The 12,109-nt window shown below is 41.7% G+C and overlaps 3 protein-coding genes across 4 annotated transcripts in view; 1 reads left to right on the forward strand and 2 right to left on the reverse strand.

Moving 5' to 3' along the window:
- The window catches only part of LOC117148553 (integrin alpha-PS1), a 43,385-nt gene extending 37,656 nt beyond the window's left edge, over positions 1-5,729 (reverse strand). For both annotated transcript variants that reach the window (XM_033315989.1, XM_033315988.1), the window contains exon 1: positions 5,178-5,729. In XM_033315989.1, coding sequence (XP_033171880.1) covers positions 5,178-5,392 — 215 coding nt within the window. In that variant the 5' untranslated portion in view covers positions 5,393-5,729. The remainder of the gene's footprint in view (positions 1-5,177) is intronic.
- On the reverse strand, positions 2,624-6,242 carry LOC117148555. The gene is made up of 2 exons (XM_033315993.1): positions 6,098-6,242; positions 2,624-3,488 (listed from the first exon to the last, which is right to left on the reverse strand). Exon 2 carries the CDS (start codon positions 3,432-3,434, stop codon positions 2,847-2,849), a length of 588 nt encoding a protein of 195 aa, XP_033171884.1. The 5' UTR covers positions 3,435-3,488; positions 6,098-6,242; the 3' UTR covers positions 2,624-2,846.
- Positions 6,243-6,729: 487 nt separating this feature from the next.
- LOC117148860 (vesicle-fusing ATPase 1) lies at positions 6,730-10,201 on the forward strand. Its single transcript, XM_033316529.1, has 6 exons — positions 6,730-6,965; positions 7,045-7,133; positions 7,213-7,431; positions 7,501-9,129; positions 9,187-9,345; positions 9,412-10,201. The coding sequence occupies exons 1-6, from the start codon at positions 6,957-6,959 to the stop codon at positions 9,542-9,544; spliced, it is 2,238 nt and encodes a 745-aa protein (XP_033172420.1). The 5' UTR covers positions 6,730-6,956; the 3' UTR covers positions 9,545-10,201.
- The last annotated feature ends 1,908 nt before the right edge of the window (positions 10,202-12,109 follow it).

A 12,109-nucleotide genomic window follows, 5' to 3' on the forward strand; every position in this document is an offset into this window, starting at 1 on the left:
CGGCCAGCCCCTTGTTTCCCACACCAAAATAGGCAATTTTTTTTTTTGTTATTTTCTTATTTTCGTGTGCAGCATTAGGCTGTTCCTCTATTTTCTATAAATACGCATGCCAACTATGCCGCCTTCTGCTCCACGGAAAATCAATTGAATTTTCACGCATGTTTATGGCCCGCTCAACGTTCCATTGAGCAGGCGGCTTCACTTCCACAGTGGGCACTCAGTATGATGTTCAGATTTATCTAAGCCATTTTCCTTATACAAAAGGGCTCTTAAAGCTTCTCATTTCATTTCACACACATGCGGTTTATTAATTAGGATCTTAAAAAAAAGTTGTCTTACTATAAGTGTTCACTGTTGGCTAAAAATGAACAAGTGAACTCTTCTCATGGATCTTGGCTGCCAGAAGTCCCCACCCCCATTTCTTCCTTATTTTTTTATTTTTTTTACTTCGGCCGCCTTAGAAAAGTCGGCACTTAATGCCCCAAGATCCCTACAGGGCATTTATTTGTACACCAGCGGAAGGTATACATTTATAGCTTAAGTTTAAATTGTTTCAAATACATTTAAAATAACTCCTCATGTAATACATTATTTTGAGCTTACAAGTATTTAAGAATAATCAATTAAATTCCAGCAATTTTTGTGACCTACAGTGCGCATATTTATGGCATACACACATGTCTGCCAGCTTACATTGCCTTAGCAAGTGCTTTTTGGCCATTTCCTCGTTGGCTTCATTTGCTTACGAGTGGAAAAATAGGCAAGTGGTGGAAAAGGCGCGTAGATAAGAAATGGACTTTTGGGTTGGTTTCCCATATATATATATATATATATATATATATATATATATATATATATATATCTTTTTTTGTGTTGGTGGGCCTGGGCCAACTATTCAACTATTTGGCGGGAGACACACGCACCAGCAGCGAGTAAAAGAGCAACAATAATAACCATAAACTGTCGACCAGCCCCCAGTGGATAGCCCACCCTATTGAGCAGCCACCCAACCACCACCATTCCCCCAACCCCCTTTCTTCCGACTCTTTGGCGTCTGTTGACCTCATTTCGCCGAAAAGTTTTTTGAGTTGTTCCTTAGTTTTTTTTTTCTCTATATTTTGGCGCAAACAAGGAACACATGTTGGCGGCATAAACACGACCAGTGAGCTGTTGGCGAAGCAGAAGAATGTCCGCATGAGATACAACATCTACGAGATACTTCGAATCCCAAAGATTGATTTACATACAAGCGAGTAAAAATCATGCTACCATTTTCTTACCATTTTCAATTTGCCATATTGTAGTTAATTAACAAAGGCAATCATTATTTAATGCCGATTGGTTCAAGGTACTAATTAACCAAGTCGCCTATATATACGCATACAAACTTTATGGCGCTGTGAATGCTACGTCAAGGGTGTATACGAAAACAATTATATAGCTTAATCGACCAGCCCAGCGGCTTATCTCAATTTGTACCATATCATCAAAGGTAATAATTGCGCCACGTACACTCTGGTATATGGCTGGTAGAAAAAATTAAGATGGGCCAGCGATAAGCGATTCACATTATTTGCATACGTACCTTTTCGCTTACTGCAATCTCATTAATAAAACAAATATGCGACAATCGCAAAGTGCAAACAAAAATGAAAAACAAAAGGCGCGCAATAAACGAGCTGGAAATTCAAGTTTACTGCAATTCATTATTATCGGACTTTTATCGGACTAGCCTTCGATGCGAAAAAAAAGCTATTTCCGTTTTGATTACAGCTTCTTCCGATTTCAAGTGCGTCATTTAGAGGCGCAATGCAGATTTAAGGAACAGTGTGGGTCACCACTTCTTGCTAAACGGGGTCACCACCACATAACATCACCAATACACTTACATACGTTAAAGTTCGAAGTTTATCATGCATCTCATTTGCAATTTTTGAAGGGCTATTGATTTTCAGTTGCACTTTCAATACGTGCGGTTTCGTTACTTAACACTGGTGACTCAGGCTGGTTCATTTAGACTCGTCAACCAAAAGACTGATATATATATATATGAGTATATCCCTTTTCCTTATTTATACCAAGTGCGCCATACCGTCCTTCAGGTTCAGGTTGGTCGGATCCCTCATTCGGGCGACCCCACAAAGCGCGTGATCTGCACGTCCAGCTGGCGAAAGGGAGGGCACTACATGACAAGAGAGAGACGGGAACAGTGCATTACGAACATGACTTTGGCTTGTCAGCAAATCAAAAGCTCCAATGCACATGACCGGCGGCCAAGGGGCCATCCACTTTGGACAACCACGGATCGTGCGAGTGTAAATGGATTTTTGATTGCAGTCGGCGGCCTTTTCATATATGTATGTACATATATTTTTTTGGACCCTGGAACCGGGATACCCGCCACCTCTCTTCACCAACCAGATTTAGCCTTGATCATGGCCTGACAACAAAGTGTGACAAATGCACTCCCACTAATTGGTAATGCAGAACACTCACCCGGTGAAGATATAAAGCCGAAAGATATACGACTGAAAAAACACATGTTTAAGCCCGGATTTGGGGACATTGGGAACTCGGATCCGAATTCGTTGGGCTGTGGGAAAGTGAACTCAGTGGAAATAGCTACAGTTTATCAGTTTGCAATTTTATTTATTATTTGTCTGGACCTGCGGTGCACTCGATTAATTTGGAGTTGAAGTGGAAGTCATACTGATCCTGAATCAGTATGAAAGTAGAACGTTCCAGTCCAGGTGGATTACCAAAGACATGTATATATATAAATTCGTCTCCAAAACCAAGGCATCATCACAGATCATCCTCGTATATTGACATTCGATTTGCTCGCCTTAGTTGGAACGCCAAGCGCGCAGGTTCCTGATAGTTTCTTCCATTTCGGCCTTGCGCGTGCGGGAATTGTTAGGACGACTTGGGAGTGAAGTGTCCCGAGCTAGCTGCTGCTCCAACTGCTCATTGCGGGTGGAGAGCTGATTCTTAAATAGCTGGGCCAGCTTATCGGCATGTTGAGCCTCCACGGCTACCTTTCCATAGGAAACGGGCTCGTACGCCAGCTGCAGTTGATCGACTAGATAGGTGAGGTCGCCAACGGCCTGCTGCAGTTTGATCAGGGCTCTGGCATGCTTTAAGAACGTCTCATCGCAATTGCTGCCGTATTGTAATATGAAATTCACCCTGATCTCCCGGGACAACTTGAGGAAATCCTGGTGCTGCGATAACTGCGACTTTAGCGTGTCGGTAAGTTTTTCAGACAGCTCCATGGGTGGCAAATCGGCGGCTATCACCGGGCGGATGCCACTAAAATTGGTCCTACTGGGAACCACGCTGTCGGAGGCACTACGCACCAAGCGATAGGGCGAAATAATGTTGCGAATGGATGGCGCTTCCCCGCTCTGGGATCGTCTGTAGCCAGAATGCATGGTGGCTGGATTACGCTCACACGTTGAGGGTATTATAGTCTGGACCAGGATACACTGCGGGCAAGGCGGTGGGAATAACTCGATTGGCTTCTGTTTATGGTAAAATCAGTGGTTGTGTGATGGTTGTGGCTGCAAAGGTGTAACCACCACCCAGTGTAATTACTTTGACCCACTGCCAGCACGCTGGAGTTGAGTTGACCAGCTCGGAAAGTGTTGCAAATAGAAACTGGCAGCGGATTAATGGGGGGATGGGTGGGGTGGTTGCAATGGCATTAATGCACTCACAAAAAGCGTTGGGATCGAAAATAAGCAATACTTCGTGTTGTGTTTCGTGTATGCGTCTGTGTATTTAGTATAAATCCTGTTTAACATTTTTTCAAATGTGTTTGACAAATGCAATAAACTTTTAGTAGTTCAGTTTTTTCGCTGTGGATTGGCGCATCCAAGTCGCGGCTTGTATTGATTCCAGATTTGTTGTCTGCCCATTTTTATGGCCACTGCCGTCTGGCTCCGTTTTGTCTACCGAGTTTGGTTTGGCCAATGTATCTATCTATGCGAAAAGGAGTTGGCCAACTTATAAAGTCGCCAATTCGAGACATTGCAGACGCTTAGGCCATTTAATGAGCACCAAGCCCTCGCCAAAAAAATCTATGACTAATGCCAATTAATCCACATCCGCTTCAGTCGCAATAGTGGAAGGGGTTAACCAAAAGTTACAAGACAAAAAAAAAAAAAGATAACACTCTGGGCTGGGAAAACATTAAAACAGTAAGACAAACATTTCGTCTGTTCCTCGGGATATCTGTGCTCTGTGCTTATCAGTCGCACAAAAAATAAATACCAGCGATAAAGCGCGTGATAAATATTTGCAAAAAATAAAAGATGTAAAATATCAAACAGGTAAATTCTCAGTTGGTAAGGATGACAAATATCTTCTTATCGCAGGACAAGCAAATTGTTTACACGGTTGATGAGTTCGCGAAATTGCCCGAAGAGCATTTCGAAAATAAAGCAAACAAGCAAATATAATATTTCACACTAATCCGCTGCCTTTGCATTTGGCATATGCATTTAGTTTGTCATTGTTTGTTTCGATACGAAGCCCATCTAAAACCTGGCATCATCTCTGGAAATACTCAATATTCAAACACTTTATGGTAATCCAACACTAAAAACACGATTCCAAACAAGTTTCGCGCATTAGCAAACATTGAAAGCGAACAACCGCGAACAACAGCAACAAACACACCGATTGCAATGCAAATTATTATTATTATTATTAATATTATTTGTTGTTGTTGTTGTCCGTGCGCTGCTGATTAATAACAATCAATGCCAGTCAATTAAGCTCAAATCGATTTGGTTTATTTAAAAAAAACCTGTTTTCGCACCAACAAGATTCCCGGCGTGCCGGCGCGAATTTCCGATTCGGAATCGAATTTGTGTTTCGATTTGGATTTTGTTCGTTTTACCTAGAGAAGAAGACAAGCTGCTGGCGATTCTTCTCTACCTGTTCTTCAGCGTTGTTGTTTACCCAACATTTTTCAGCGGAAAAACACGGTTGAGACAGCAAGACACTTTTCGAATAAATCTTTTCAATTGATTTTTGAAAAAAAAATAATAATAAAAATATGCCTAAACGTTTAGGCGTTTAGCGCCAAAAACTGCGCTGCCTAATTGAACTTTAGCTAATGATTCTCTTCGGAAGTTCGCATCTTTTAGATACTATCTATCCACACTTACCAGTTGGTCTTGTTGGGCCCATTGGCCTCGCCAATAGTGTGGGTGGCTACCGAGTAGCCGAAATGCGAGTGCCGATGTCCGTACTTCACAATGGGCAATCGCTGTTCCAGGTTGAAGTTGTGGCAAGTGTGAACGCATTGCAGGATTAGCAGAATCCAAAGCTTCTGTCTTAGCCGGTAGATGGACCGTATGGTGGGAAGCGGTAGCTCCAACATCGTTGGTCTGTTTTTATTATATGTTTTTCATATATTTTTAAAAAAACTGCATGCACGTGCACCGAACACGGCAAAGTGATTGCTTTTTACTTTGCACCTTTGCTAACGGAACAATGAACCGAAAAAAAAACACGCGCACTCACACACACACACACTAAATCCGTTGAGATCTTTGGATCAACAGGTAGTCCGCGTATTTTCCACTTTTGCTCGTATATTTCTTACTTTCAGCTACAAACAGCAAAAAAAAATTATTATTACGTAAAAGAATTCGACATTGATAGCGTTCGAAGCGATATTTTCTTGTCGCTTCGGCTTCTTGACGGCCAAACGAGCAATGACGATGCTTCGTACTGACGAGCTACTTAGGTAGACGTCGAACGCGGTTCGAACATACATGTACGCTCTGCAAGCAGTGGTCAAACATGTAGCAAGCAATGGTCAATACTATAGAGTCGAGCTAATGACGTCGAACGCGGTTCGAACGTACGCGTGCGCTCTGCAAGCAGTGCTCAAACATATCGCAAGCAATGGTCAATCTTATAGCATTGAACTTATGACATCGAGCCGCGGTTTGTTGTGTAAAAAAGCGTGTTAGAAATGTGTTTTATACAAGTACGCTGCAATAGCCGTGTTTGTGGTCTAAAAACTTTCTCGGAATGGTACAATATGTACAGGATGTTAGCGATTGGCTTCGTCACTCACCGTCGTACTACTGATAAATTAATTTTGCTTCGTCGAACAGAACGGCGAAAAAATGTAAGAAATTATAAAATTTTGTCGTGTAAAAAAGACGAGTACCAAATTTTGATATGCTCTGAAAATAGTAAAAGTTCCTAATGATCCGAATGATGTAGCTACACTTAACTCAATGACTACTGGACGCTTAAATACGTAAACTTTCGCCTGGTCTCCATATTTTCATGCACACAAGATTTGAATTTTCGTTCAGCCGTATGTTATCGATAAGTCGATTATTGTAGACCACACTTTGTCTGGTATATTTGCGGTAACAATTTAATACTTCTCTTACCGGAAAATAACTTAAAAATTAAATGATTACATTTTTTTGTAATAAAAGCCCGGGCGGAATTTATTAATATTTATACATATATAAATTCTATATTAAAGAGCTCTTGAGCAGTCTACCAATTTACAAAATCAACTTCTTCTTTTGTAAATTTATTTAATATTATTAAAAAAATCATGCACATACGAATCTTTAGTTTTCAAACTTGGAAAAGAAACGTATATTTAAAAAAAATTCGATATGGATGTACTAAAAAGTTTGCCAGCCCTGGATTTATGCGCGCATGTGCTTAAATCGATTGCTATTTTAGATCGCATCTTCTTTGAAAGTTAGGAAAGGATACAGTTCACAATTCGTTTAAAAATTACTATATATAGTTATGCTGATTCAGTGACACTGTGAACAAATATCAAAGGTTAACTCGCACACAAAGCTGCGTTTTCTGACCATTAAAGTACTTCCATTGGATTATAATTATCGATTTTTGGCAGCTCGTAAACAACCCCCTGAAAAAATTCGCCAGAATCTGAAGAAATGGCTTATGTGAGTTGAAATCCCAATATTTAGACTTATTTAGGCCTATTTTAGACTTGTTACTAAAGATTTATAATGGTTTCCGTAGATTTTGAAGGCCACCAAATGTCCCACGGACGAGCTTTCGCTGACCAATCGGGCTATAGTGAATGTTGGTGATTTTCCGGAGGAAATCAAGTAGGTGGTCCTTCTGGGCATACAAGTCCTGGTAATCCATTGCTTGTATATATATAATACCTACTTGCATCGCTTGCAGGTATGCGGACATATCGCCGGCTCCAGGTCAGCACTTCATCTTTGCGCTGGAGAGGACTGTCGAGGTGCCCAGCGGCTATGTGGGCTTCTCCCTGGTCCAACGAAAGTGGGCCATGGTGTCCATTAACCAGGAACTGGAGGTTCGTCCCTATCGCTTCGATGCCAGCTCGGATGTCATCACCTGTGTGTCCTTCGAGACGGACTTTCTGCAGAAGAAGACGTGAGTGCATATAGTATACTGCGTCAAGGGTATTATGTAATATCGATTGTTATCTACCATCCTGTGCAGTGTCTCCCAGGATCCCTATGACTCCGATCAAATGGCCAAGGAGTTCCTCATGCAGTTCGCCGGAATGGCACTCACCGTTGGCCAATCACTGGTCTTCAATTTTAAGGACAAGAAACTTCTCGGCCTGGCCGTCAAATCGCTGGAGGCCATCGATCCCAAGAGCTTGGGCGAGGGCAAGGACACCTCGATGCGTAATGTCCGCTTCGGCCGCATTCTGGGCAACACGGTGGTGCAGTTCGAGAAGGCCGAAAACAGCTCGCTGAATCTGCAGGGCAAGAGCAAGGGCAAGGTGGTGCGCCAGTCCATTATAAACCCGGATTGGGACTTTGGCAAGATGGGCATCGGCGGCCTGGACAAAGAGTTCAATTCGATATTCCGGCGAGCCTTCGCATCCCGTGTCTTCCCACCGGAACTAGTCGAGCAGCTGGGCTGCAAGCACGTCAAGGGCATTCTTCTTTATGGTCCACCTGGTACGGGCAAAACTCTGATGGCTCGCCAAATCGGCACTATGTTGAATGCCAGGGAGCCGAAAATCGTCAACGGACCGCAGATTCTTGACAAGTACGTGGGCGAATCGGAGGCCAATGTCCGCCGGCTGTTTGCCGAGGCTGAGGAGGAGGAGAAGCGCCTAGGTCCCAACAGTGGACTACATATCATCATCTTCGACGAGATCGATGCCATTTGCAAGCAGCGTGGCTCCGTGGCCGGAAATAGTGGTGTCCACGACACCGTCGTCAATCAGTTGCTAACCAAAATCGATGGCGTCGATCAGCTGAACAACATCCTCGTTATCGGCATGACCAATCGCAGGGACATGATTGACGAGGCCTTGCTGCGACCGGGTCGCCTCGAGGTCCAAATGGAGATCAGCCTGCCCAACGAGCAGGGTCGCGTCCAGATCCTCAATATCCACACCAAGCGGATGCGCGAATTCAACAAGATTAACGACGATGTGGACAACAAGGAGATCGCCGCGCTGACCAAGAATTTCAGCGGTGCCGAGCTGGAGGGTTTGGTCCGTGCCGCCCAGTCGAGTGCCATGAACCGACTGATCAAGGCCGATGCCAAGGTGACCGTGGATCCCGAGGCCATGGAAAAGTTGAAGGTCAATCGAGATGATTTCCTGCACTCGCTGGAGAATGACATTAAGCCGGCATTCGGTACGGCCCAGGAGATTCTAGACAATATGCTGGCCCGGGGTGTTATCAACTGGGGTACCCCGGTTAGCAATCTCCTCGAGGACGGCATGCTCTATGTGCAGCAGGCCAAGGCTCCAGAGTCTAGCGGCTTGGTCTCCGTACTCGTGGCCGGAGCCCCCAACTCTGGTAAGACGGCACTGGCAGCTCAGCTGGCCAAGATGTCAGACTTCCCGTTCGTGAAGGTCTGCTCGCCAGAGGACATGGTCGGCTACACTGAGTCGGCCAAGTGCCTGCACATCCGTAAGATCTTCGACGACGCGTATCGTTCCATGCTTAGCTGCATTGTGGTGGACAATGTGGAGCGCCTGCTGGACTACGGATCGATTGGGCCGCGATATTCCAATATGACGCTACAGGCACTGCTGGTGCTGCTCAAGAAACAGCCGCCAAAGGGCCGGAAACTGCTCATACTATGCACATCGAGCAGGAGGTATGTTGAGATTCGGGATTTCCCTGTCGATTACTACTTCTACTTATTTTTTATTAGGGAGGTCCTGGAAGAGATGGAGATGCTGACGGCCTTCACCTCGGTGCTCCACGTGCCTAATCTCTCTAAGCCGGACCACGTTCTGGCCGTGCTGGAGAACACGGACATCTTTAGCAAGGGCGAGATCCAGGCGATTGGCAAGAAGATGGCGGGCAAACGGTAGGATATTTAAATAGATAATTAAATCCTATAAATAATTACTGATTACCTATCCATCTTGACCAGCGTGTTTATTGGCATCAAGAAGCTGCTGGGTCTCATTGACATGGCTAGGCAAACGGAGCAATCACAGCGGGCCATCAAGTTCCTGTCCAAGATGGAAGAGGAGGGTGGTCTCGACATGGTGGCGCGGCAGTAAGGCATCTAAAACTGTATGTGCCCAAATGCAGTCTCAATTATTAGCTTCTAAGTGCTAAGGACGGGCGATGAATAGAGATGAAACCAAATCACAAACGGAATCAGAATCTCCATGTACACGTACATATACACCGCTAAACATATATAAACATAAACAGATATATACAGTTATATATATATATATATATATAAGCGATCCAGGCTTCGCGATGTTTGTTCGGTCCCAAAACCCAGATAAAAATCACAATCCACATCCCGGAGGAGTTTCGTATGCTTCTGAGTTCCCCCACAGAGCTCAATCAAATCAGACAGATATGTGAGACCCGTGACCTGAAGATGATGGCATATAAATGACATAATATGGCTAAAATGGACAGATACTCAATTACATTTATAAATAAATAACACGCGTAGCTAATAACTCGTTAAAGGCATGATAATCTTTCTCGTTACCTTTAATTTTAGGACTTTTGCTTCAGTACATTCCCAATAAGAAACGAAAAACGGGAGAAAACACCAAAGTATTTGCCTTTGGGCATTGTGAACGTTGTTTATCGGTAACTAACTAATTAAATATTTATTAAATCAAATATTGTTAACCGCCAATGTTATAATTATATCTTAAATAAACTAAAACAAACTTAAATTCCAATTTTAACTGGCTCGCCTTTTTGCTCATTTCATTTTAAAAAAGAAATTACTTTTCAAAGTTGGGCTTCTCAGGAGTATTCTAATTTATGTTTAAAAATCTAGTAATCCCATTCAACTTGCAACCACAGATTACCATTCTGTAGAAATTACTTTGAATTCGGTATTCAATTGAAACAGCAATGAAAACAAGAACACATTTTGAAAATTCTCTTGACGATTTCTTTGTTTTATTTCGTTTAGAAAAAGCGACACACAACATTACTCTTAATTATTTCTTGTTTCTCGTTCCTTGGACTTATTTGTGCAACAATAAACAAAATATATAAATATTTGATTTCGTTTTCATTTTGCTAAAACCGTTATTTAACTATTTCTCAGCTTACGGAATTATTCATTATTTTTTCTTTTTTTGCAGTGCGCAACAATAATATTTCATCTTGTTAGTAGAATCCTCTTAATAATTCGTGTTTAGGTACAAAAAAAAAAAGGAAAGATAAATAGGTAAGGGGGGAGATCGCCAAATTGGCAAATGATAAATAGAAAATTAAAATAAAAGCACAGATTTAACACAGAAGCCCAGAGCGTATTGTAACGCTTTCGGAACCCAATAAAAATTTGCATATATTTTCCTAGGAAACCGCAATTACGTGGTTTGCATACGAAACAGCTTATGTTCGAAAATATAATTTACGAAAACTCTTCTGTATTGAAAAGGGAAAACAGGTGAAGAATAAGAAAATAAAAATTGCAATGGCATATGCTTCTCTTAGATTAATAGTTACATTTGAGATTTCATTTTTTTAAGGATAGTTTTTAGTTTCTCTTTCGATTTGTTAACAATTGTTTCATCCAGTTGGAGCCAATCGGTCCATCTCTCGTTGTGCTTATTTTTCTTGTTACTCCTCCTCCTCCCCCTCATCATCATCCTTTTCTCCTGCTATATATTTTTGATCCTTGTCTGTTGCTCCTTCTTCTTTCGTTATTGAGGTGCTCCTTTACAGTTAGGTAGCGAGTTAGAGAGAGACGGCAGACAGCTAAAGGTACACGAGTACAAATACAGTTACAGCGGTTTTACAGTTAACGGTTATTTCAGAATTTTCCCGATTCACGCCGCTCGGGTCCTGCCCAGGACGTATATGTGTGTGTGTGTGTGTTTGTGTATGTGTGAGCGTGGATCTTTTCTCTGATTTTGTATTTTATTGTTGTTTTTTTATTAAAATTGTTCTCTTTGTTTTGTGTTTTATTTACATATAATAATAGTTTTACTTCATTTCAGACATTTGTTGAACATCGTTATCGTTACACACATGGTGAATATACATGTGCATTTATATATTTATATATATAAAGGGTTATTATTGTAACAGTTATTAGGTATACATACGTATATAAGATCTCGGCAACATTTAACAACAAATTTTCTCTTATTCGTTTTAGTTTTAGTTTCTGTTTTGTGTGGCGATTTACATTTTCTCACATTTATTGCACAATATATATTTTTTTGTATATATATATGTATATATATAGAATTCTTTAAATAATAGCATGTTGTACTTGAAACTTGCACTAAACTATAAATTGTACAAAAAGATTTCTCAGTTTTTCCGCTTTTCATCCAACTAGTTAGTTGTTAAGTTTTCTCATTTCTTATATCAACTAAAGCATTCTATATAACATGTAATCCTCTCCCCACTCGATCTCTCTATGCGATGGCGGATAAGTGGGCGTGGTGGGGTCTAGACTTGGGGACTTTGAGGTTGAACCTTACCTTAAAAAACACATGCTTCTTGCACCCGACCTCTTTAAACTTTATCTCTATAGCTTACTGATGATGTTCACCAGTATGTTAGTGGTTCTATATCCTTTTGACACACTTACTTAAATAATAATAATAAGATACATTGAGTTGCGTGTG

This window comes from Drosophila mauritiana, chromosome X, assembly GCF_004382145.1.
Source record: "Drosophila mauritiana strain mau12 chromosome X, ASM438214v1, whole genome shotgun sequence".
In the NCBI taxonomy this organism is placed as follows: Eukaryota; Metazoa; Arthropoda; class Insecta; order Diptera; family Drosophilidae; genus Drosophila; species Drosophila mauritiana.

Excerpts from the sequence above, each read along its gene's own strand:
- LOC117148555 (XM_033315993.1), bottom strand. The coding sequence starts at position 3,434 with ATGCATTCTGGCTACAGACGATCCCAGAGCGGGGAAGCGCCATCCATT.
- LOC117148860 (XM_033316529.1), top strand. Across the intron at positions 7,432-7,500 it reads GACTTTCTGCAGAAGAAGAC|TGTCTCCCAGGATCCCTATG; the intron begins GTGAGTGCATAT and ends CATCCTGTGCAG. Across the intron at positions 9,130-9,186 it reads CTATGCACATCGAGCAGGAG|GGAGGTCCTGGAAGAGATGG; the intron begins GTATGTTGAGAT and ends ATTTTTTATTAG.